This window comes from Scyliorhinus torazame, chromosome 28 (assembly GCF_047496885.1).
Source record: "Scyliorhinus torazame isolate Kashiwa2021f chromosome 28, sScyTor2.1, whole genome shotgun sequence".
Taxonomy (NCBI): domain Eukaryota; kingdom Metazoa; phylum Chordata; class Chondrichthyes; order Carcharhiniformes; family Scyliorhinidae; genus Scyliorhinus; species Scyliorhinus torazame.
In genome coordinates this window covers 11,279,250-11,305,780 of record NC_092734.1, presented here as the reverse complement: position 1 = coordinate 11,305,780, position 26,531 = coordinate 11,279,250, and the positions used below count along the sequence as shown (strand labels likewise).

Sequence of the window (26,531 nt, the reverse complement as noted above, 5' to 3'; positions counted from 1 at the left end):
TATATTCAAAATTGACCGAAAACATTATGCTGCAGTGTGATATTTATTCTTTTAGTGTCCAGAAGAAAATTACTTTTCATTAATACCAGAAAAAAAAAAAGCGACGATTCATTTTTTGCTGTTTATGTATGACGTACAAATTAAAAGCTCTCGAAAGAGGCTGACGGAACGTTCCGGATGCTCCAACTTCCATTACTCGACGTCGATCACTATCGGACCTCCGCTGAGGAGATGGTCCCACCGGTGACCCGCGTCCTCCGTCTTGGTGGACCGGAGGATCCGCCTGCGGCAGCCCTGCGTGCATCGCGAGTTGGTGTCCAAGGCCCCACACACCAGGACGCGGCAGTGAAGGTACACTTTCTACAGAGGGAGGGAGCGGATCAAGTGTCAGTGCACCATCACAACCTCAGCTCGAAACCCAACCGTGGGAGCAGATTTCATGAGTCAGGATCCCCCCCGCCCCCCGCCAAACCTCAGGGGGCTTCAATCAGTGGGTGGGCTGATCAGTAAGTCACAGGGCTGGGTGCCTGAATCACAGACCGATACAGTTCAGAAGGAGGCCATTCGGCCCATTGTCCCATGTCCCTGCTCTTACCTCACAACCCTACACTTCCGTTCCCTTCAATTCTTTTTTTTTTTGTGGCTCCATTGAATCTGCTTCAACCAACCTTTCAGACCATACATTCCACGTCAGAAATACTTTTGTGAGGGCAGCAGGGTGGTTAGCACTGCTGCCTCACGCCGCCAAGGTCCCAGGTTCGATCCCGGCTCTGGGTCACTGTCCGTGTGGAGTTTGCACATCCTCCCCGTGTTTGCACGGGTTTCGCCCCCACAACCCAAAGATGGGCAGGGTAGGTGGATTGGCCACGCTAAATTGCCCCTTAATTGGATAAATGAATTGGGTACTCTAAATTTAAAAACAAAAACTCTTTGTGTGTAAATTTTATTTTCCTCACATCACGTCTGGTTCTTGAACCTATCACCTTCAATCTGCGGCCTCTAGCTCTCGACCCCGTCAATGGAAACAGCTTCTCTTCATTCGCTCTATCAAAACCATGCGTGAATTTGAACACCCCCAGCGAATCTTCTCTTTACCTTATCCACTCTGAGCATAACAATCCAGTGCACTCCCCATAACTCCCCTCATCCCTGCTGATGGGCCGAATGGCCTCCTTCTGCACTGTAAATTCTATGATTCTATGATAGCATCCTGGTAAATCTCCTCTGCTCTCTCCCTAAGGCCATGAGATCATTGTTTCAGTGCTCAGACTTGGACACAATGCGCACCAATTTTCTCATTATTAAATCTGATGATCAATACTCGGGATTGATCCATCCAAACTGGCCGTGCTGTCTTCTCTGCCTGTTTTTCCCAACCCAGCTTCCCACAAAGTGAGACTGGGTGATAGGAGTGCGGGGCCCTAAACACAATATAGCTCATAATTCCAATCAGAATTAGCAATGTCGTACAGGCCTCAAACTCAATGATAATTGTGTGACTTAAAATCGCAAGCCACATCCTCACTGAAATCACAATCGTAATTCCTAACCAGATAGCACTCTCAGACATAATCAGTAGCTTCTTGTAACCAAGGGGTATCAGGACAAGTGTGTACCAGATTCTGCTCCTGTGACTGAGTGAGTATGACAGAACGTCACAGGCCCCTCGCACTTCTGGTTGAACAGAGTCCACCATCTGTTTAACCCCTTGGGGTGCACCTTGAACCTTCACCTTTCTTGTAAGGGAAATTCTTACCTTATTGTCTTTTCCCACAAACTTGAAGACGGGAACGTAAAAATGTTTCGCTAAGTGGTCCGTGGATGTTTCTTGTTTGACAGTATCATCATTGATGCAGCTATGAAAGCAGGAACAAGGGATTTGTTTAGATTAGTATATAAAAAAAGAACTACCCAACTGTCTTCAGTGACTAGATTCAGGCTAACAAGCCTCACCGACGTAAATCTAGTTAATCTGAGGGTACTTGATCATAGCAGGTCGGTGTAGAGAATCTACCCTCAGACATTGGCGTGTAAAGTTGGGTTAATTTGGAGATTGGTAGGGTAGCACGATGGCGCAAGTGGTTAGCACGGTTGCCTCACGGCGCCGAGGTCCCAGGTTCGATCCCGGCTCTGGGTCACTATCCGTGTGGAGTTTGCACATTCTCCCTGTGTTTGCGTGGGTTTCGCCCCCACAACCCAAAGATGTGCAGGGTAGGTGGATTGGCCACGCTAAATTGCCCCTTAATTGGAAAAAATAAATTGGATACTCTAAATTTAAAAAAAACAATTTGGAGATCGGTGAGTAAGTTTGTAGACTTGGGCTCCCCCGAGTTGCTAGATTTTGTATTGACGGAGTTTGTATCGGAGAATATCATTGTCAGAACTATTTGTTATTCAGCAACGGAAGAACGTTCCTTTGACTGCCAAGTAGCTGAGTTATTTAGGGCAAAGTTATGCAGCGAATCAGAACAAACATTGCCTGATTTAGAATGATCAGAATGTCAAATTTTACCCCAATGAGGAAGTCCGTAGCTTCTACAGATGATGTATGCACAGTTTCCCCCCTGATCCTACAGAATCTATGTATCTGTCTCAACGATATGGGAAAATTATCACTTGATCTAGCAAGCTCTTCTGTATCTCAGGCAAAATCTGCCCTACACGGACTCTGCTCCATTTGTTTAGTCTCCAATCTTATCGTTGTTTTTTTCCCCACATTGCACTCCAATGCTTGCATGGTTAACTTCCTGAGCTCCACCCCACACAAACCTCTGAAGTCATTCCAATCTCTGCTGCCTCCATCCTGTCCTACCCTCAGGCTTGCTCACCATCCATCCTGCTCTCTCCGACCTTCATTGCCAGCTGTTCCTCGGCGCATTGGATTGAAATCCTTGTCAACATTTACAAGTCTGTCTGCACTCTTCCTCACCCTCTGTAAGCCGCTCCAGCTCATGGAGTTCCAACTTGGGTTCTATCCTCCACTGCCAGCCCAGCTATGAGTGGTACAGCTATCAGCCACCTGTGCTTAACCCGTTGAAACCTCCCCCCCACCCCCACCGCCCCCCCAATCCCCCCTCTCTGAACCCCAAATTCTGGCTCATTCTTTTCCTCTCACCAAGAATCCCTCAAAGTTACCTCCACATGCTTTAGTCATTTCCCCAAATTCTTCTTATTTCTAAGCATTCCCTTTGTCTTGGAAGCCTATTGGGATTCTTATTACATGAAAGAAAAACCTAAATTTTTTTTTAAACTTAATGATTAGGGAGATTTCCCATTTTCCTTCAGTATGAACGTCCAGAACGTATTGACCAATTATAACCATAGATTATCATAGAATTTAGAGTGCAGAAGGAGGCCATTCGGCCCATCGAGTCTGCACTGACCCTTGGAAATAGCACCCTACCCAAGGTCAACACCTACACCCTATCCCCATAACCCAGTAACCCCACCCAACACAAATGGCAATTTAGGACACCAAGGGCAATTTATCATGGCCAATCCACCTAACCTGCACATCTTTGGGCTGTGGGAGGAAACCGGAGCACCCGGAGGAAACCCACGCAGACACGGGGAGAACGTGCAGACTCCGCACAGACAGTGACCCAAGCCGGATTCGAACCTGGGACCCTGGAGCTGTGAAGCAATTGTGCTAACCACCAAGCTATCGTGCTACCCATTCAGACCCCATTCAACTTGGGAGGAACGAATCATACAGTTTTCTCGCAAAGAGTATGTCATTCGGCCCAGGGTGCCTGTGCTATCTCTGTGAAATGGTTATCCATTTAATCTCATTCCCCTGCCCTTTCTTCAGAGCTTTTCATAGAAAGGTTCGTGGATGGTTATTGGTGCTTCAGCAACGTGGTTAAGAACATTTCCCGATTCAGATGGTAGTTATACTGACATCTGGAGGTTTTACCTCAGTCTGGCACACTTACCCATCCTTGATGAGGTAATACTTCATGATGTCATCACCACTGGGTGTGGGGGTGGCGAAGCAATTCTCAACTAGGGCCTGAAGCCCATCCACGTGCATGAGAGGTTCGACCCCGAAGTACAGCGAGTCTCGGAGTTTGAGAACTGGCGGTGTCTCTTTGTAAATCTCGTCAAATTCCTTCGATTTAAAGATCTCCAGAGCGAAGGGGAAGAGCCCGTGGTTCCTGCCCATAATCTGCAGCGGGGAATTGGCAGGGTTGGGCACGTATCCCTCAGACACAGTGTACTGGCGGGGGAACTCGCAGGTGATGGGAATGACCAGTTTACTGGTCCGGATGATAACGTCCCCATTACTGCCCGGAGTCTGTTTCGGGATTCCCGTCAACGTGTTTCTTGCAATTATCTTGTCACCCACAACCTGGAGGAAAAGGGTTAAAATCACAAACTGTAAAAAACAGCCAATACTCTCCAGCCTCTGCAAGTATTCTAACCCAAAATAAAATTGTACAGACGAAGCTATTCACCCGTGACATTGCTCATCGCAGATATCTGGAGCACAGATCTGTTCAGTGATTGGCTAACCAATGCCAATATAGAACTGTAAGGAAAAGGAGGATACATACACATAAGCCCTGCAGTGTGTTTGCATATGTTACATACATATATATATATATATATATATATATATATATAGGGTCGACTTGATCATTCCAGAACATTTCTTTCATGGATGTGGGTGTCACTGGCAAGGTCAACATTTGTTGCCCATTCTCCATCCCTAATTGCCCTTACACTGAGTGGCTTGTCAGGCCATGTCAGACAGCTGTTAAGAGTCAACCACATTGCTGTGGATCTGGAGTCACATGTAGGCCAGACCGGGTAAGTATGGCAGATTTCCTTCCCTAAAGGTCAATAGTGAACCAGATGAGGTTTTATCGAAGGTTTCGGGGTTGCCATTACTGACACTATGTAGCGCACAAAGACTCCATGAGACGAATAGAGTGAAGTCGATGAGGCTTTATTAAGCGTGTCTGTTCCCCCGCAGCTCGATAGTAAACTGGCCTGCGGGGGAAGACTCCGGCTTCTTATACTTCGCCTTCAGGGCGGAGCTTGAGGTCAACGGCCAACCAGGACCCGGGATCTGTCAGCCAATGACATTAGGGCTTCCAGTCCCACATGACCCCCAATACATACTACCACATTCACCCCTTGTCAAAAATGAACCCGGCGGGGTGATGCTTCGTATGGTGGTAAGGGTTTACAGGGCTGGTCCTGGGAGGGTAAAACATTCACATGGCAATACAGTATTGGACAATTTCGTCCTGTTGCAATTATTTACAGAGGGTATAGGAAGAAAGCAAAATGTTCTTGTGAACAGCCAATATTTGTTTTACATCGACGCCACGAGTCGGTCGGGCGGTCTGGTCGTCCGTGTCAATCGCCTCGGCCCCGGCGGTGGTGGTGGTGCTTGTACCAGTGTTGTCGCCTCCAGGAGCCGTACGGTTTCAGCTGCCGGTGCAAAGGGGAGGGGGACCGGTCCTCTTGGGAAGGGGGCGGTCGCGGGGTGCGGCGGTGGCAGGAAGGGGGGGTTGGGTTGATGGTGTCGGGGGGGGGGGGGTGGTGTGCGTGTTGCCGGCGGGCGCCAGATCCCGCAGGGAGACCGTGTCCTGTCAGCCGTCGGGGTACTCCACGTAGGCGTACTGGGGGTTCGCGTGGAGGAGGTGAACCCTTTCGACCAACGGGTCCGCCTTATGTGCCTGCACATGCTTTCGGAGCAGGATGGGTCCTGGGGCCGCCAGCCAGGTCGGCAGCGACGTTCCAGAGGAGGACCTCCTAGGGAAGACAAGGAGACGCTCATGCGGCGTTTGATTAGTGCTCGTACATAATAACGACCGGATGGAATGGAGAGCGTCCGGGAGGACCTACTGCCACCTTGAAACTGGGAGGTCCCTGGACCGTAGGGCCAGTAGGACGGCCTTCCAGACCATGCCGTTCTCCCTTTCTACTTGCCCGTTCCCCCGGGGGTTGTAGCTGGTCGTCCTGCTTGAGGCTATGCCCTTGCTGAGCAGGAACTGGCGCAGCTCGTCACTCATGAAGGAGGACCCCCTGTCGCTGTGGACGTATGCAGGGTAACCGAACAGTGTGAAGATGCTGTTCAGGGCTTTAATGACTGTGGCCGCGGTCATGTCAGAGCAGGGAATGGCAAAAGGGAAGCGGGAGTATTCGTCCACTACGTTAAGAAAATATGCGTTGCGGTCGGTGGAGGGGAGGGGCCCTTTGAAATCGAGACTGAGGTGCTCGAAGGGGCGGGAAGCCTTAATCAGGTGCGCTCCATCTGGCCTGAAAAAATGCGGCTTGCATTCCGCGCAGATGTGGCAGTCCCTCGTGACTGTACGGACCTCCTCTAAGGAGTATGGGAGATTGCGGGACTTGATGAAGTGGTAAAACCGAGTGACCCCCGGGTAGCAGAGGTCCTTGTGGAGGGTTTGGAGGCGGTTAATTTGTGCGTTGGCACATGTGCCGCGGGATAGGGCATCGGACGGCTCGTTCAGCTTTCCGGGACGATACAAGATCTCGTAGTTGAAGGTGGAGAGCTCGATCCTCCACCTTAAGATCTTGTCGTTTTTGATTTTGCCCCGCAGTGCATTATCGAACATGAAGGCTACCGACCGTTGGTCGGTGAGGAGAGTGAATCTCCTGCCGGCCAGGTAATGCCTCCAATGTCGCACCGCTTCCACTATGGCTTGGGCTTCCTTTTCCACTGAGGAGTGGCGGATTTCTGAGGAGTGGAGGGTGTGTGAAAAAAGGCCACGGGTCTGCCCGCTTGGTTAAGGGTGGCCGCCAGAGCTACGTCGGAGGCGTCGCTCTCGACCTGGAAGGGGAGGGACTCGTCGATGGCGCGCATCGTGGCCTTTGCGATATCCGCTTTGATGCGGCTGAAGGCTTGGCAAGCCTCTGTCGACAGAGGGAAGGTCGTGGTCTGTATTAGGGGGCGGGCCTTGTCTGCGTACTGGGGGACCCACTAGCTTTATATTCCAGATTTACGAATTGAACTCAAATTCCACTGGCAGCCGTGGTGGGATTTGAACCCACATCCTCAGAGCACTGGCTTGGTCCTCTGGATTATTCATCACATTACCACTACCCCACCGTCTCCCCGTTGTTACCTCAATGGCTGTGCCGCAAGATTTGAGATTAAAGTTGATGTTGGCGTGAGTCCCATTGGAAAGGGCTTTACACGAGGTATTCAGCAGATACAATTCCAAACCGCCTACTAAATCCTTGGGTACAGCCACTTCGATCGACTCCGACTTGCACTGCACAGGAACTGGCGACGGGAAAGAGACAAGAGAGAAACAAGGGGTAAGGTAGCGGCATTAGGTTAAGGCAGCGCTTCCCAAACCTTTTCCCAAAGTGACCCAATTTTAATGCCCCACATTTCCTGCGACCCCCAGATTAAAAAATTAGGGGTGGGAGGAGGGTTAGAAAGTTTGAGTGGGGCGCAGGAGAAATTGTTGAGCGGGGTTATGCTGCAACTGTACAAGGTGTCAGTGAGGCCACATCTGGAATTTTGTGTTCAGTTTTGGTCTCCTTACCTGAGAAAGGATGTACTGGCACTGGAGGGTGTGCAGAGGAGATTCACTAGGTTAATCCCAGAGCTGAAGGGGTTGGATTACGAGGAGAAGTTGAGTAGACTGGGACTGTACTTGTTGGAATTTAGAAGGATGTGGGGGATCTTATAGAAACATATAAAATTATGAAGGGAATAGATAGGATAGATGCGGGCAGGTTGTTTCCACTGGCGGGTGAAAGCAGAACTAGGGGGCATAGCCTCAAAATAAGGGGAAGTAGATTTAGAACATAGAACATTACAGCGCAGTACAGGCCCTTCGGCCCTCAATGTTGCACCGACTTGTGAAACCACTCTAAAGCCCATCTACACTATTCCCTTATCGTCCATATGTCTATCCAATGACCATTTGAATGCCCTTAGTGTTGGCGAGTCCACTGCTGTTGCAGGCAGGGCATTCCACACCCTTACTACTCTCTGAGTAAAGAACCTACCTCTGACATCTGTCTTATATCTATCTCCCCTCAATTTAAAGCTATGTCCCCTCGTGCTAGACATCACCATCCGAGGAAAAAGGCTCTCACTGTCCACCCTATCTAGTCCTCTGATCATCTTGTATGCCTCAATTAAGTCACCTCTTAACCTTCTTCTCTCTAACAAAAACAGCCTCAAGTCCCTCAGCCTTCCCTCATAAGATCTTCCCTCCATACCAGGCAACATTCTGGTAAATCTCCTCTGCACCCTTTCCAGTGCTTCCACATCCTTCCTATAATGCGGCGACCAGAATTGCACGCAATACTCCAAATGCGGCCGCACCAAAGTTTTGTACAGCTGCAATATGACCTCATGGCTTCGAAACTCAATCCCTCTACCAATAAAAGCTAATACACCGTACGCCTTCTTAACAACCCTCTCAACCTAGGTGGCAACTTTCAGAGATCTAGGTACATGGACACCGAGATCTATCTGCTCATCCACACTGCCAAGAATCTTACCATTAGCCCAGTACTCTGTCTTCCTGTTATTCCTTCCAAAATGAATCACCTCACACTTTTCTGCATTAAACTCCATTTGCCACCTCTCAGCCCAGCGCTGCAGCTTATCGATGTCCCTTTGTAACTTGTAACATCCTTCCGCACTGTCCACAACTCCACCGACTTTAGTATCATCTGCAAATTTACTCACCCGTCCTTCTACGTCCTCCTCCAGGTAATTTATAAAAATGACAAACAGCAGTGATCCCAAAACAGATCCTTGTGGTACACCACTAGTACCTGGACTCCAGTCGGAACATTTTCCATCAACCACCACCCTTTGTCTTCTTCCAGCTAGCCAATTTCTGATCCAAACTGATCCAATCCCATGCCTCCATATTTTCTGCAGTAGCCTACCGTGGGGAACCTTATCAAACGCTTTACTGAAATCCACATACACCACATCAACTGCCTTACCCTCATCCACCTGTTTGGTCACCTTCTCAAAAAACTCAAGAAGGTTTGTGAGGCACGACCTAACCTTCACAAAACTGTGTTGACTATCTCTCATCAAATTATTCCTTTCCAGATGATTATACATCCTATTTCTTATAAAGCTTTCCAAGACTGCCCACAACAGAAGTAAGGCTCACTGGTCTATAGTTACCAGGGTTGTCTCTACTCCCCTTCTTGAACAAGGGGACAACATTTGCTATCCTCCAGTCTTCTGGCACTATTCCTGTAGACAAAGATGACTTAAAGATCAAAGCCAAAGGCTCAGCAATCTCTTCCCTAGCTTCCCAGAGAATCCTAGGATAAATCCCATCCGGCCCAGGAGACTTATCTATTTTCACACTTTCCAGAATTGCTAACACCTCCTCCTTATGAACCTCAAGCCCTTCTAGTCTAGTAGCCTGAATCTCAGTATTCTCCTCGACAACATTGTCTTTTTCCTGTGTGAATACTGACGAAAAATATTCATTTAGCACCTCTCCTATCTCCTCGGACTCCAAGCACAACTTCCCACTGCTGTCCTTGACTGGCCCTACTCTTACCCTAGTCATTCTTTTATTCCTGACATATCTATACAAAGCTTTAGGGTTATACTTGATCCTACCTGCCAAAGACTTCTCATGTCCCCTCCTGGCTCTTCTTAGCTCTCTCTTTAGGTCCTTCCCAGCTAACTTGTAACTCTCGAGCATCCTTACTGAACCTTCATGTCTCATCTTTACATAAGCCTCCTTCTTCCGCTTGACAAGTGTTTCGACTGCTTTAGTAAACCACGGTTCCCTCGCTCGACCACTTCCTCCCTGCATGACAGGTACATACTTCTCAAGGACTCGCAGTAGCTGTTCCTTGAACAAGCTCCACATTTCCATTGTGCCCATCCCCTGCAGTTTTCCTCTCCATCCGATGCATCCTAAGTCTTGCCTCATCGCGTCATAATTGCCTTTCCCCCAGATATAACTCTTGCCCTGCGGTATATACCTATCCCTTTCCATCACAAAAGTAAACATAATCGAATTGTGATCACTATCACCAAAGTGCTCACCTACCTCCAAATCTAACACCTGTCCTGGTTCATTACCCTGTACCAAATCCAATATGGCCTCGCCTCTCGTTGGCCTATCTACATACTGTGTCAGGAAACCCTCCTGCACACATTGGACAAAAACGGACCCATCTAAATTACTCGAACTATAGCGTTTCCAGTCAATATTTGGAAAGTTAAAGTCCCCCATAACAACTACCCTGTTGCTTTCGCTCCTATCCAGAATCATCTTTGCAATCCTTTCCTCTACATCTCTGGAACTTTTCGGAAGCCTATAGAAAACCCCTAACAGGGTGACCTCTCCTTTCCTGTTTCTAACCTCTGCCCATACTACCTCAGTAGATGGGTCCTCATCAAACGTCCTTTCTGCCACCGTAATACTGTCCTTGACTAACAATGCCACCCCTCCCCCTCTTTTACCACCTTCCCTGAGCTTACTGAAATATCTAAACCACGGCATCTACAACAACCATTCCTGTTCCTGCTCTATCCATGTCTCCGAAATGGCCACAACATCAAAGTCCCAGGTACCAACCCATGTCGCAAGTTCACCCACCTTATTCCAGATGCTCCTGGCATTGAAGAAGACACACTTTAAACCACCTTCCTGCCTGCTGGTACACTCCTGCAACTTTGAAACCTTACTCATGACCTCACTACTCTCAACCTCCTGTATACTGGAGCTACAATTCAGGTTCCCAATCCCCTGCTGAACTAGTTTAAACCCTCCCGAAGAGCATTAGCAAATTTCCCCCCCAGGATATTGGTACCCCCATACCTGTAGCCACGTCTTCAACTCCTCTCTCTCCCGATTCCTCGTCTCGCTAGCACGTGGCACGGGTAACAACCCAGAGATAATAACTCTGTTTGTCCTCGATCTAAATTTCCACCCCAGCTCCCGGAATTCCTGCCTTGCATCCCTATCCTTTTTCCTACCTATGTCGTTGGTACCTATGTGGACCACGACTTGGGGCTGCTCCCCCTCCCCAACTGAGTTTAGGAGGAACTTCTTCACCCAAAGGGTTGTGAATCTATGGAATTCCTTGCTCAGTGAAGCAGTTGAGGCTCCTTCATTAAATGTTTTCAAGATAAAGATAGATAGTTTTTTGAAGAATAAAGGGTTTAAGGGTTATGGTGTTCGAGCGGGAAAGTGGAGCTGAGTCCACAAAGATCAGCCATGATCTCATTGAATGGCGGAGCAGGCTCTAAGGGCCAGGTGGCCTACTCCTGCTCCTAGTTCTTATGTTCTTATGGTTGAGCTGATTAACAGGAGGGGAGTTGAGCAGTTTACCAATGGGGTTGGAGTTTTTAAAACAACTGAATTTGCCCTGGGAAAAGCAAAAAGCCTCCCGTGATTGGAGCATCAGAGTATGGACGATTAAGCCACACCCATTGACATGCAAGAAGATATCATTTGAAGGGACCTTGCAGCTGTCAAACTTGGTCTGAGCTCTATGGTCACCATTGCTGCCTGGGAGATAGTAACCCCAAAATCCCATCCACTGGGGGTCGCGACTCACCGTTTGGGGACCCTCGGGTGAGGGGGTGTGGAGGGAGGACTGAGCCAAAGCAAATAAGCACCGCTTTTCACTAATGTGGTCAGTAAAATCCAATTGCGCCAGTAACTAGCTTGCAGTCAGACCAGGGGGACTGGATTTACCTTGGCAGGTGTGGTTGTCCTCCGAGAGCATTAATCCACGAGGACACTCGCACTGATACCCTCCATCCATCAACACACAGTCGTGGCTGCAGCCGCCATTATTGTTGCTACAGCCTTCGATATCTGCGGAATCAAGCAGAACACTTCATCGAGTAGAGGGGAACTAAAATAAAATAGCGTGACTCAATGAAATTGAGCACGGTCATCTTCCCCACGTGTGAAGGTTCTGGCGGCACTGCACACAATTCATCCACGACTCTTCACCACAGTCTCACTGATATTCCAAAAACAAATCTCAACAAATTGCTTGCGTTTCACTGAAGTAACTCCTTAATAAAGGACACACTCTTCTCAGAGAGTGCGAATTAAGAAAACACTGGACAATTCAAAGAGTGCAATTATATCCATCTGACTAACATATGGTTCCAGGAATGAGAGACCTCAGTGACAAGGAAGCAGGAATGAAGCTGAGCTTCTTTTCTTTGGAGAACAGCGAGGGGAGATTTGATAGAGATGTTCAAAATCTTGAGGGGTCTGGGTAGATTATCATAGATTATCATAGAATTTACAGTGTAGAAGGAGGCCATTCGGCCCATCGAGTCTGCACCGGCTCTTGGAAGGAGCACCCTACCCAAGGTCAACACCGCTACCCCAATCCCCATAACCCAGTAACCCCACCCAACACTAAGGGCAATTTTGGACACTAAGGGCAATTTATCATGGCCAATCCCCCTAACCTGCACATCTTTGGACTGTGGGAGGAAACCGGAGCACCCGGAGGAAACCCACGCACACACTGGGAGGATGTGCAGACTCCGCACAGACAGTGACCCAAGCCGGAATCGAACCTGGGACCCTGGAGCTGTGAAGCAATTGTGCTATCCACAATGCTACTGTGCTGCATTAGTGCAGAGGTGAAAACCGTTCCAATTGGCAGAAGGGTTGAAAAAAACCACAGGACATTGATTTGGTCTCTTCATTCATTCATGCAATGTTGGCATCACTGGCAAGGCCAGCATTTATTGCCCACCTCCAATCGCTCTTGCGAGCTGTTAAGAGTCAACCACATTGCTGTTGATCTGGAGTCACATGTAGGTCAGGCCGGGTACGGATGGCAGATTTCCTTCCCTGAAGGGCATTCATAAACCAGATGGGTTTAAGATGATTGGCAAAAGAATCAGAGGGGACGTGAGGATTTTTATAAAAAACAGAGCGAGTGGTTAAGATCTGGAATGTTTGTGGCTTTCAAAAGAGAATTAGATAATTCTATGAAGTGATATAACTTGCAAGGCTATGAGGGAAAGGACTGGGGAGTCGGATTGACTGAGGTTACAGGGATCTGGCATGGCCACGACAGGCTGAATGGCCTCCTTCTGTGCTGTCCTTCTAAGGTTTAACAGTCAATGTTGCATCGAGTGCCTCTGACAGTCAGTCAAAGAATGGGTCACCGATTTGAATGTGACTCAGTGATGTGATGGCCCAATGAAAGATGACTGCCGGTAAAATCAGAGGACGTTCAATCAAACCATTCCGACGCAAATCCCAGTCCAATTCGGAATCGCTGTGAACAGAGGTTCTATGGATGGTACCAAGAACAGCTCTACCTTCCGCCTCTTAGGGCGACACACCCACTGTTGCTTCAACTTCAGAGATTCCTCCAGAAACTGCATGCCCAACAGTCCTGCAACCTCAAACAGTTCCCAAAGGAGCAAGCTGTATCGAAATCCCCACCTAATCAGAGATGTTTTCTCAGTCGGGAGCTTTCACTCACCTTCACAAGTCACAGCGTTGCTGCCCAGTGACTTTCCAATCCCACACTCGCAACGGAAGGAGCCCTGCAGATTGACGCACACTTCACTGCAACCCCCATTATTGTCCTCGCATTCATTGATGTCTGTATAGGTGGGAGGACAGGGATTAGACATTAGAGATATACAATCTCAGGACATATTTCATAACATACCATTGACCATCCAACTGTACTTATTACTAATTATTTATTGCTAACACTTGCAATAAATGTTCAGAACAAGAGAACAGAATTGGAACAGATCACTGCATTCCATCTGACGCACCCTAAACTGGTTTACAATATATTTCACAGTGAATATGGAAGTCAAAACAACTAATTGAATTAAGATGTAAACCAAGATGATTTAAGACGTGTCCAATGCCATTTCTTGATGAGCAAACACTAATGAATGGTAAACTTTGAATCCTGATAACATAAAGGCCGTAAATTGATGGCGGTGGGTCACAGTTCACTCAGGGAGTTCACGTTGCCATGCCAACCTTTACTTTTACATGCATGTCACAGCCTGGAGCTATGAATGGTGAGGGTAGAGGCTCCAACGTTCTTCCCATCACATAGCCGACCAGGAGCCTCTCCCACTCTTACCACCTGTCATTGGCGTGTGTTCGAAGGATTTGCAGGTTGATACTCATCCTATGTGACCTTGGTCATAAATTGTCCATCAGGTCCTGGGGTGGGACTGGAGCCTGGAACTTCTGACACCGAGGGAAGGGCTTTACCCACTGCACCACAAACCTTTCCTGTATCGATGTGCCACAATCCACACTTAGCTTGTCATTTATTGTTATCGATTACAAACTGCAAAACCCATCTTTTGAATGGTCCAGCTTAGGAAGCCCATTCAGCCCATCTAGCTCAGCGTTCCAAATGTTTCGGAATTATTATAGAATAATATTTGCAGACGTATCTCGTGCTATTCACAAGTTCAGGATGCCGCGAAGGGCTGTGCACCCATTGAGGCATTTTTGTAATGTAGGGACCACGGCTGACAAGCTGCACACAGCAAGATCCCACAGAAAGCATTGTGATAATGAGCAGCATAGGTGCAACTAATGGGAAGCTGGAGCAGCACGTGAAGGAGCAAGCAATAGAAGAACATGCTGATAGATGACCGTGGAGTGGGAGATGGCACGTGGAGAGCTTCATGGATTGGTTGGGCATAATGGCACTTTTCTGTGGACCCCATGTAGATTTGCAAGCAACCCAACATAGTCACATCTAGAAACGCTCTCTGTCCCTGAATAGCAGGATCCATAATTGTTTAAAACATAACAAAATAATTTTTGACCAATTAGTAAACCTTTTGATAAATTCTGCTTGGATTAAAGAATATTTTATCCTCACCGCCTTTCTTTTTTCATCACGAGGTTACGCACACCTTACCATGAGTATATAGCCCTTTCAAACGCCTTACCTAGACATGTCTGGGAGTCTGGGCCTAGGATGGTTCCTTCATTACAATGGCATTCCTCTTCACCGTCACAGTGCCCCACACAATCCGCCACATCACATATGTCGTAGAAATCTGTGGAAGACAAAACGCTGGCTCAGTCAGAGGGCAGCATTTTCAAAAGGGGCAATGATGTCCTGGTACAAGAAAGGCTTGGGACAAGCTGCAGCACCCCTATTGACGGGAGGGCATAATTGCAGCGCGACAAGCTTACATGGGCTCCCATTATAAAGGTGGATGCAGCAAACGCAGAAGGGAAATCTGAAAACAGAGATAGAATGTGTGATACTTAAAATGGGGGGTGGAATTGGGTCTTTATACGAGGGTTCAGTTATCTCCTAAGCCTAACGCACCTGTTTGCAGCGTCAGTAGACATCAATGAGGAGACAATGAATAAATGGTTTGCGAGGTCTTTTATAAAATGCTGGGCAGCCTGACGATTTTCTATTACATTGGGCAAAGGTACAATAGATTGAACGACTTCCTTCTCTTCTATAGGATTCTATTATTCTATAATCGCACCTGACATTGTGAGACAGGCAGGTGATATGCTGCTCTCATAAGCAGAATAGTTATTAACGAAACGTGACAGGGAGGCGTTTCAGGAAAGGACTGCGATATTCAGATGCACTCAAGAGTTGTGGGGCTGGATTCTCCACAGCCCCCCACTGGTAGCGGAGTTGCTGATGCATTGGAGAATCCAGCATTGGGAAAAACAGGATTGGCACAATGTTTATAAACATCTAGGAGTTAAGTGCTTTCACATCCTCTCAGCAGAAAGCACTTAACTGCTTTTGATGTGGTCATGAGCTGTCAATCATAGCAAAATGTTGATAAACGTTGCAGTTAGTTTCACAGCAGGCTACTTGAGATTCATTCAAGTGCAAAATTGAAAATAAACAATCCAGACATCTGCAAGCTGTCAATTACAGGCTACTAAAAGCTATTTTGCTTTGAAGTGAATAAAAGCCTTGCAGGTCAAAGGATCTGAGGGGGTTTAAAGTCTTGTGATGTGGTTTTGCCTTTCTATGAAGTTACAGCTGCTGATTTCTAGACATCTGTCTGAGGCAGCAGGTGTAAGGGACAGGTATTAGCAGAATTAACTCACCGGAGAGGGAAAAGACCAATACGTCTGAAATATACATAAAAATAAAATATTTAGACATAGAACCAGAAGTAGGGCGAGAGGTGAAGAGGGATAGGAGGAGGCTACTGTGGAAGCAAAAACACCGCTATGTTGGGTAAAATGGCCGATTTCTGTGCTTTGCAATCTATGTCATGCCAAGTTGTACAAAAAAAACAAATGGTGGAGAGATCCTGGAGGCTTAGCAGTAATCATAATAATAATGGGATTTTATTCAAGAAATACATTTGCAGACTAACAGCTGAAGTGCGGTGCAAGCTGCTTGGAAAAACATAGATTAGATAATCAGGTTAATACAAAATTTGGGCTTATATTGGTCACTCTAATACTAATTGCAAACACTTAATAATTGTGTAATAATTAAAATAAACAAACAAATTCATCAGGTAGTAAGGAGGTGGTGAACAGGATATTAGTGGAAGTGTAATGTTGAATCAAAATTAGATTAAAATTACAATCCAATGCGCCATTCCTCTATTACAAGTGAAGTACATATAAATATATATTTTCACATAAAAGTAGAAAGTTTAGATCGTGCGCAACTGAACCACGAGCACCAAGAGAACTCCTAGGCCAGTTCACAGGTGGTACCGTGTAGAGAATCACCGTGGTCCGCTGCCCCCACCCCAGCTCAGTGGAGGGGGAGAGGGAGGAAAGCGACTGACCAATGTTCCTGCTCCTGACTGGTGTCCTACTGCGAGACCGTAGAGATGGAGGGCGAGCTTGCAATGCCTCTGCCGTGGATAGGCCACTGGCACTCATTATCAGCTCCGATACAGGAACGGGGGGGCGGTGGAGGAGCACGGGGCAATCGCACTTGGGCAAAAGACAGCAACTTCCAGGACGGGGGAGAATATTGCGAGGAAATAAAAGGGGAGCAGAGAAGAGAAAAGGAGTGAGCATGGTTTTTAAAAAAAAATGAAACGAGAAGCATTGTTTTTTAAAAAAAAATAATAACTTTTGCGGGGGCCAGGTGGGAATTTGCTGGATAAAAGTAGCTGCTAAGCTGGAAAGGTCAGAGCAGGCGCTCTGGATCGGTGATCAAGCCTCATGATGACTTTCTGGTTAGAATCTGTGAAGGCAGAGACGGGGCGATTGACTGATCCCAGGAATTGGAGTTTAGAGTAACGTAGACTGATTGGGTGAATGATTCCTCTCTTCTGGTTGTTAATGCCCAATTTAAAATGGATTCAGAGTGACCAATATAAGCCCAAATTTTGTATTAATTGACATTAAAGTGGGGCTGTTTCACACAGGGCTAAATCGCTGGCTTTGAAAGCAGACCAAGGCAGACCAGCAGCACGGTTCAATTCCCGTAACAGCCTCCCTGAACAGGCGCCGGAATGTGGCGACTAGGGGCTTTTCACAGTAACTTCATTGAAGCCTACTTGTGACAATAAACGATTTTCATTTTTCATTAAAGTTGTAGTTTCACTTAGGAAGTCTTAAATATGTAGAGGGTGGGATTGAAAGAATGATGCAGGAAAGGGAGCATCTGAGCTTCAGGAGCTGCGAGTGGTTGATGTTGGTGTTGGGGGCTAAACGTCATCGAGAGTTTCATTGGCAGAGCTGGCATCTGTCTCCTTGGAGAGCATTGAGTACTTACGTCCGCAGTAGGCATGGAAGCAGACACTTGGCTTAGGAAGCTGGTAGACGTAGTAACCCCCCGGACAAGCCTTCACCTTCACTGTGGTGCTCCACAGGCAGCAGTTCTCGTTGAAGCTGGCGCACGCCTGCACCGAGACAATGCCATCGGGCAGCATGGGGTGGCTGCCGTTCAGCCAGATGGGCGCGTGGGTGCCGCAGAAGTTCTCCTGGATGCAGAACGTGGGCATGGCGTCTCCTGCGAACCCGGTGAAGCGGTACCATTCCCTGTCCATGATGTTGTCGCACATGGGCGCCCCGTGCGAGGTGTTGATGTGGTGCTCCGTGTTTCGCCAGGGCTCATTCAAGCTGATGTAGGCCGAGCAGGGGTCCACCACTGCCAATAGGAACAAAAAAACAATGTCATTCCACAGCCCCCCAGAGCCACACATGCACTTGCAGTAGAACACTTGAGTATACGCCTGAACCTTGCAGGTTCGTGTCACCCACTGTTCAGCCCAGAGTGCCGGGTATATCCTCGTTACCACTCAAAACAGTCCTAAAATTCCTCAATCACCATGTGTTCACTGCCCACTGGGAGCAGGAGGCAGGAGACAGAGACAGGAGCAGGGGAATGGCAGGAAAGAGCAGAAAAGCAGGAGAGACAAGCAGAGGAATGGAGGGTGAGGGGAATCTCGAGATCCTGCGAAAGTGGAGTGTGAGGGAGAGAGAGAGAGAGCGAGGGGAGTGAAGCCCTGGACGAGTGAGAAATAAAGCAGCAAGTGCCACCGAGAGCTGGGGAAATTGCAAAGTCTGGAAGCTACAGTTATCCAGCAGAACATCTCACATGCGACAGCTCCGTCATGCAAACGAAGCTGGTTCGTAGAAGGTGCAAACACGGCTTAAATGGTGCGAGTAGAATGATCTTTGGTTTATTCTGGAACACATTTACACAGAGGACTGGCTGCATGTGTGCTGCCACATCTGGATTCCGGTGGAAGGTACAGTCTGAAAACTTAATAAAGAAAAATGAGCATTTTATGTAGCACATTGAGTGGTCCAAAAGTGCCTTATGGCTAACTCATTATTCTTGATCACTTTTCGATGAGTAAATTCATAAACCAATTCACACACAGCAAATGTTCTATAAAACATTGATGAGATGAACGACCAGTTCATCTGTTTTGGTTATACGGGGCAGCTGTTGGCCAAAACATCAGGAGAAGATGCTCTTCCAGGCGGAGGGTCCTTTTTGTCCACTTGTACAAAGTATCAACTTAAAACACATGCAAATAGCAACACCTGCCAGGATAGCACGCCCTCGGTAGTATCATTACATACAGATTCACGGAGCAGGGCTCCGACGCAGAAGTAAGAGAAAGACTCAATGTGTACAAGATTTACTCTAGAGATTTTAGTATTTAGGGAAAACAGGACCCTCATTTACCATCTAATGCCTGACATGCTCTACCAGCATTCACCCCCAAACATAGACCACAGGGCCAAAAGCACAATACTGCAGATGCTGGAAATCTGCAATAAAAATAGAAAACGGAGTTAAGGTTTCAAATTGATGATCTTTCACCAGCGGGCTGTTCTGAAGAAAGTTCATTGACTTGAAACGTAAACTCTTTCTCTCCACAGCCTTCGCCTGATCTACGGAGTTCACCCTTTTGTCCCTCTTAGAAGCTCCGTGTTACTGGCCATGGTTTCTGTAGGTTCTTGCTTGGCTAATGAGCCCGATCCTAGAGCCGCTCCCGGCCCTCTCCTTCCCGAGGGTTGCCAGGAATTGAAGATCAATCTCCAGAACACTGGAGGAAAATCATCGGGAAATTTCAAAAGTATTTTTTCGGAATGGGCTATGGAGCATCCAAGTGTGTCAGACACGGAAAAAGGATTGAAGATGGTCAAACATCTTTTAATAGGCTTGGACAGCGAAACGTAATGAAACTTTTAACCTGAACAGGTTGAAGAGTACAGTAACAAAGCAGGCATTGGTTTAAATAATAATAATTTTTATTATTGTCACAAGTAGACTTACATTAACACTGCTATGAAATTACAGAGAAAAGCCCCTAGTCGCCACATTCTGGCGCCTGTTCGGGTACGCAGAGCGAGAATTCAGAATGTCCAATTCACCCAACAGCTTGTCTTTCGGGACTTGTGGGAGGAAACCGGATCACTCGGAGGAAACAGACACGGGGAGAACGTGCAGACTCCGCACAGACAGTGACCCAAGTCAGGAATCGGCGCTGTGAAGCAACGGTGCTAACCACTGTGCTACCCTGTCGAGGGGGCGAGAAACCGAACAAGGACAGTGACCCAGAGCTGGGATCGAACCTGGGACCGTGGTGCCGTGAGGCAGCAGTGCTAACCACTGTGCTACTGGGCTGCCCTTAAGAAAGATATTTTAAACAAAAATGACGGAGAACTCAATTTGAAATAGACGTCAGGGAGAATGTCTTTAGATCAAAGATCAGGAGACTTTTGCAATAACCTGAAAAGTCATGGAGGAGTAACACAGGAGTTACTTGCACCATAGTGAAAGGACATTAATAGCATTAAACAGCACTTTGCATGACCTCAGTACTTCCAAAGAGCTTTGTATTCAATTACACACAGCAAGATCCCATTGTCAGCAATGAAATAAATGATCAGATACTCTTTTCTTTCATGAATAAAGTTTGACCAGGACTCCCCTGGTCTCAGATGGTTTCCTGGGACTATTATAATCGCCCTGGAATTTCTGCTAAGTATCTTGTCCCGTCTGACGCTGCTGCACTCCCTCAATTATTGCGATCAAGGGTCAATCTAGATTGGGTACTTGAGTGTCTAGAGTAGGACTTGAACCCACAACCCTCTCTCTGCCCACTGACCCACAGCAGATCCATTCAGACAGGCACTGACTGATGGCACAGAGCTTCCAGTCCCTTGGCTGTTCACCTACTGCAAGACTTGGGTCTGAATGAATGGAGGGATGATGAGATTGAGTATGATGACAAAGCAACAATGATCATAATGCAACTGGAGGGGGTGAAAAACTGAACAAGTCAAATTCCAAAAGTCATTCATGGTACAGAGAAAGATGAGGGAAATTAAATATTCCCAGAAAGAATGTGGTTGGAGGGCAAGGGGAACATCGGCTAAATTATGAAAAGGCACTGGTTAGTTACATCTTAAGTGTTTCTTGAAAGGACGTCAGGAAGGGAATATTTCAATAAAAATGACTTGAGAAATGATTTGGAATAGGCGTTTCGCAGAATGTAAAGATGATTGGATAAATAGCAATTTCTTGGACTCCGAGACCATGGAGTAGAATTGAACCCTAGAATCCCTACAGTGCAGAAGGAGGCCATTCATCCCATCGAGTCTGCACCGACCATCTGAAAGAACACCCTACCTATGCCCACTCCCTCGCCCTATCCCCATCTAAACTACACATCCTCGGGCACTTAAGGGGCAACTTAGCATGGCCAATCCACCTAACCTGCACATGTTTGGACTGTGGGAGGACTGTGGGAGGAAACCGGAGCGCCCGGAGGAGACCCATGAAGACATGGGGAGAAAGTGCAAAACTCCGCACAGTCACCCTGTACGTTTTGCTTCAATTGAAAATAGCTGTACCTTGCAATAAAAAAAAATCCTAGCCTATTAATGTCAAGAAAACTACAGCTCAAACACTAACATTTATTACGCTCCTGTATCATCTTTTATCACACTTCTCTGTGTGTTTTGATATACTACGGAGTGTAATATGTGTTACTCAAACCTTGGTTACTGATGAGATCTTCTGAATCTCAATGAAGAAGACTCAAACTCGTCTAGTGGTAACAAAAGGTTTATTGAGTAACTATAACAATGATTGCATGAGTTCTTTACTTTAACATTGATACTAGTGATAAGGCTAACAAGATCTAACTACAGTAATTATGCGTAACTACACTAACCATCTGACCTAATCTGATACTCTGCTCCCTGTTATTCAGTCAATTTTGTATCAACGTTGCCGCTGTCCCTTTTAATCCATGAACTGTAACTTCACATGGTCTCGGCAATAATCACTAACTCTTGTGGTACATCCCACAACACATGGTGCAAAATAAAGGTTTCTCTTGCTTTCTGTCATGGCATTGCCTGAATCCAGATACAATTGCAATGATAGTTATTCTCATTTGGCTTATGCCACGAGCTGCTTTAAATATTGTTACATTCCAGCTTTCAAAATGGCTGCTGGTGGCAATGTCTTTGCTATGACTTACCAAAGGAAGCTGCGGTTTGAAACTTAGCAGAGAGAGCCAAGCTCAGCAGGATGAAGGATAACATCTTCCTCGGCTCCACACTCAGGGAGATTGTAACTCCAATCGCTCTCCAGATTCCCCAAGTGAATGTTCCTTCTGAATTTTATCCTGGGTGTTTTATCCCTTGGATAGTTTCTGTATCTGGGAACAGGAAGGAGGGGCTGGATGTGCCTTAGCCTGAGTTGCTTACAAGAAGAGGGAGTAACGCGCCCCTTCTGATAGGGATGCTATTTTCACTCATCCTCCTATTGTTTTCGAGTTTTTTCAAATTGCCCTTAAATCACCAGTTATCTTATCCTGCAGAGAAAATGATAGCAGGCCACGACTGTCTCCTCATTCCTGTTTCTCAACTTGGTTATGGTCAACACATTTCCTTCCCTACCCTCAATGACCGGATAGTCTTTACAGAAAACATTGTGACGTATAGACACATCTATGCAGGCAGCTTGTTCCCATTGAGCACAGGTTGTGACCTATGTAAACATGGATAAGGTCAACTGCAATTGGGAGGAATGTTTGTCCTGAAAGTTATCTTGAATTCTCTTCACAAAGTTGCTTCAGATTCTGGTTTTGGTGTTTCATTATTACAAGTGATTAAGATACTTAACAGTGCGCACAGAGCGTGGTGGGGACAGGAATATCCTCAAGGGAAGCAGCTGCAATGTCACACGCTGACAGATTAAATTAATTTCAAATTAATGAAATCATTCAATATGCAGGTGGACTGGGTAAATAATGTTGCCAGTGGACCCAAAGAAAGGGAATTCATTGAATGTTTACAGGAGGGCTTTTTGGAACAGCTTGTGATGGAGCCCACGAGGGAACAGGCCATTCTGGACTTAGTGTTATGTAATGAGCCAGACTTGATTAAAGATCTTAAAGTAAGGGAACACTTAGGAGGCAGTGATCATAATATGGTAGAATTCAGTCTGCAATTTGAAAGAAAGAAGGTAGAATCAGATGTAAAAGTGTTACAGTTAAATAAAGGTAACTACAGGGGCATGAGGGAGGAACTGACGAAAATCGACTGGGAGCAGAGCCTAGTGGGAAAGACAGTAGAACAGCAATGGCAGGAGTTTCTGGGAGTAATTGAGGACACAGTGCAGAGGTTCATCCCAAAGAAAAGAAAGGTTATCAGAGGGGGGATTAGGCAGCCATGGCTGACAAAGGAAGTCAGGGAATGCATCAAAGCAAAAGAGAAAGCCTATAATGTGGCAAAGAGTAGTGGGAAGTCAGAAGATTGGGAAGGCTACAAAAACAAACAGAGGATAACAAAGAGAGAAATAAAGAAAGAGAGGATCAAAAATGAAGGTAGGCTAGCCAGTAACATTAGGAATGATAGTAAAAGTTTCTTTAAATACATTAGAAACAAACGGGAGGCAAAAGTTGACATTGGGCCGCTCCAAAATGACGCTCGTAATCTAGTGATGGGAGACAAGGAAATAGCTGAGGAACTAAATAAGTACTTTGCGTCAGTCTTCACAGTAGAAGACATGAGTAATATCCCAACAATTCAGGAGAGTCAGGGGGCAGAGTTGAATATGATAGCCATCACAAAGGAGAAAGTGCTAGAGAAACTAAGAGGTCTAAAAATTGATAAATCTCTGGGCCCAGATGGGCTACATCCTAGAGTTCTAAAGGAGATAGCTGAAGAAATAGTGGAGGTGTTAGTTATGATCTTTCAAAAGTCACTGGAGTCAGGGAAAGTCCCAGAGGATTGGAAAATCGCTGTTGTAACCACACTGTTCAATAAGGGAACAAAAAAAAAGATGGAAAATTATTGGCCAATTAGCCTAACCTCAGTTGTTGGCAAGATTCTAGAATCCATCGTTAAGGATGAGATTTCTAAATTCTTGGAAGTGCAGGGTCGGATTAGGACAAGTCAGCATGGATTTAGTAAGGGGAGGTCATGCCTGACAAACCTGTTCGAGTTCTTTGAAGAGATAACAAATAGGTTAGACCAAGGAGAGCCAATGGATGTTATAGAATAGATCATAGAACATTACAGCGCAGTACAGGCCCTTCGGCCCTCGATGTTGCGCCGACCTGTGAAACCACTTTAAAGCCCATCTACACTATTCCCTTATCGTCCATATGTCTAACCAATGACCATTTGAATGCCCTTAGTGTTGTCGAGTCCACTACTGTTGTAGGCAGGGCATTCCACACCCTTACTACTCTCTACGTAAAGAACCTACCTCTGATATCTGTCCTATATCTATCTCCCCTCAATTTAAAGCTATGTCCCCTCATGCTGGACATCACCATCCGAGGAAAAAGGCTCTCATTGTCCACCCTATCCAATCCTCTGATCATCTTGTATGCCTCAATTAAGTCACCTCTTAACCTTCTTCTCTCTGACGAAAACAGCCTCAAGTCCCTCAGCCTTCCCTCATAAGATCTTCCCTCCATACCAGGCAACATTCTGGTAAATCTCCTCTGCACCCTTTCCAGTGCTTCCACATCCTTCCTGTAATGCGGCGACCAGAATTGCACGCAATACTCCAAATGCGGCTGCACCAAAGTTTTGTACAGCTGCAACATGACCTCATGGCTTCGAAACTCAATCCCTCTACCAATAAAAGCTAACACACCGTACGCCTTCTTAACAACCCTCTCAACCTAGGTGGCAACTTTCAGAGATCTAGGTACATGGACACCGAGATCTCTCTGCTCATCCACACTGCCAAGAATCTTACCATTAGCCCAGTACTCTGTCTTCCTGTTATTCCTTCCAAAATGAATCACCTCACACTTTTCTGCATTAAACTCCATTTGCCACCTCTCAGCCCAGCGCTGCAGCTTATCTATGTCCCTCTGTAACTTGTAACATTCTTCCGCACTGTCCACAACTCCACTGACTTTAGTGTCATCTGCAAATTTACTCACCCATCCTTCTACGCCCTCCTCCAGGTCATTTATAAAAATGACAAATAGCAAATGTTGCCCACAACAGAAGTAAGGCTCACTGGTCTATAGTTACCGGGGTTGTCACTACTTCCCTTCTTGAACAAGGGGACAACATTTGCTTTCCTCCAGTCTTCTGGCACTATTCCTGTAGACAAAGACGACTTAAAGATCAAAGCCAAAGGCTCAGCAATCTCCACCCTAGCTTCACAGAGAATCCTAGGATAAATCCCATCCGGCCCAGGGGACTTATCTATTTTCACACTTTGCAGAATTGCTAACACCTCCTCCTTATGAACCTCAAGCCCTTCTAGTCTAGTAGCCTGAATCTCAGTATTCTCATCAACAACATTGTCTTTTTCCTGTGTGAATACTGACGAAAAATATTCATTTAGCACCTCTCCTATCTCCTCAGACTCCAAGCACAACTTCCCACTACTGTCCTTGACTGGCCCTACTCTTACCCTAGTCATTCTTTTATTCCTGACATATCTATAGAAAGCTTTAGGGTTATCTTTGATCCTGCCTGCCAAAGACATCTCATGTCCCCTCCTAGCTCTTCTTAGCTCTCTCTTTAGGTCCTTCCTAGCTAACTTGTAACTCTCGAGCGCCCTAACTGAACCTTCATGTCTCATCTTTACATAAGCCTCCTTCTTCCTCTTGACAAGTGTTTCGACTGCTTTAGTAAACCACGGTTCCCTTGCTCGACCACTTCCTCCCTGCCTGACAGGTACATACTTCTCAAGGACACGCAGTAGCTGTACCTTGAACAAGCTCGACAATTCCATTGTGCCCATCCCCTGCAGTTTTGTCTCAATCCGATGCATCCTACGTCTTGCCTCATCGCATCATAATTGCCTTTCCCCCAGATATACACTTTTTTAAAAAAATATATTTTATTCAAGATTTTTTGGCCAAACATAACAGTACGTAGTGTTTCTTTTAAACAACAATAAAGCAATATAAATAACAGTGGCCAGTTTTAAACAAATAAATAATATATGAACAGAAACAAAAACAAAACTAAATGGCAACTGCCTTGTCAAAAATAAATACTCTCCAAAGATACAATCCAACAGTCCAATATACAATTACCGAAAACAAATGCCTATACATATACAATAACATCCCTGAGAGTCCGTCCGATTCCTCCCCCCCCCCCCCACCCCCCCACCCCCCCACCCCCCCACCCCCCCACCCCTCCCCCCGCCCTCCCCCCTGGGTTGCTGCTGTTGTCTTCTTCTTTTCCATTCCCTCTATCTTTCTGTGAGGTAGTCGACGAACGGTTGCCACCGCCTGGTGAACCCTTGAGCCGATCCCCTTAGTACGAACTTAATCCGCTCAAACTTTATAAACCCTGCCATGTCGTTTATCCAGGTCTCCACCCCCGGGGGCTTGGCTTCCTTCCACATTAACAATATCCTGCGCCGGGCTACGAGGGACGCAAAGGCCAAAACATCAGCCTCTCTCGCCTCCTGCACTCCCGGCTCTTCTGCAACCCCAAATATAGCCAACCCCCAGCTTGGTTCAACCCGGACCCCCACCACCTTCAAAAGCACCTTTGCCACCCCCAACCAAAACCCCTGTAGTGCCGGGCATGACCAGAACATGTGGGTGTGATTCGCTGGGCTTTTCGAGCATCTCG

The 26,531-nt window shown here is 46.6% G+C and overlaps 1 protein-coding gene across 1 annotated transcript; it reads right to left on the bottom strand.

The window, feature by feature from the left end:
* Positions 1–30: 30 nt before the first annotated feature.
* On the bottom strand, positions 31–22,309 carry oit3 (oncoprotein induced transcript 3). The gene is made up of 9 exons (XM_072491471.1): positions 21,941–22,309; positions 17,704–18,078; positions 14,918–15,028; positions 13,462–13,584; positions 11,691–11,813; positions 7,101–7,261; positions 3,936–4,351; positions 1,757–1,856; positions 31–360 (listed from the first exon to the last, which is right to left on the bottom strand). The coding sequence occupies exons 1-9, from the start codon at positions 22,002–22,004 to the stop codon at positions 193–195; spliced, it is 1,641 nt and encodes a 546-aa protein (XP_072347572.1). The 5' UTR covers positions 22,005–22,309; the 3' UTR covers positions 31–192.
* Positions 22,310–26,531: the final 4,222 nt, after the last annotated feature.

Excerpts from the sequence above, each read along its gene's own strand:
- oit3 (XM_072491471.1), bottom strand. The coding sequence starts at position 22,004 with ATGTTATCCTTCATCCTGCTGAGCTTGGCTCTCTCTGCTAAGTTTCAA. Across the intron at positions 18,079-21,940 it reads TCAAACCGCAGCTTCCTTTG|TGGTGGACCCCTGCTCGGCC; the intron begins GTAAGTCATAGC and ends TCCTATTGGCAG. Across the intron at positions 4,352-7,100 it reads CTTGCGGCACAGCCATTGAG|GTTGTGGGTGACAAGATAAT; the intron begins GTAACAACGGGG and ends CTTTTCCTCCAG.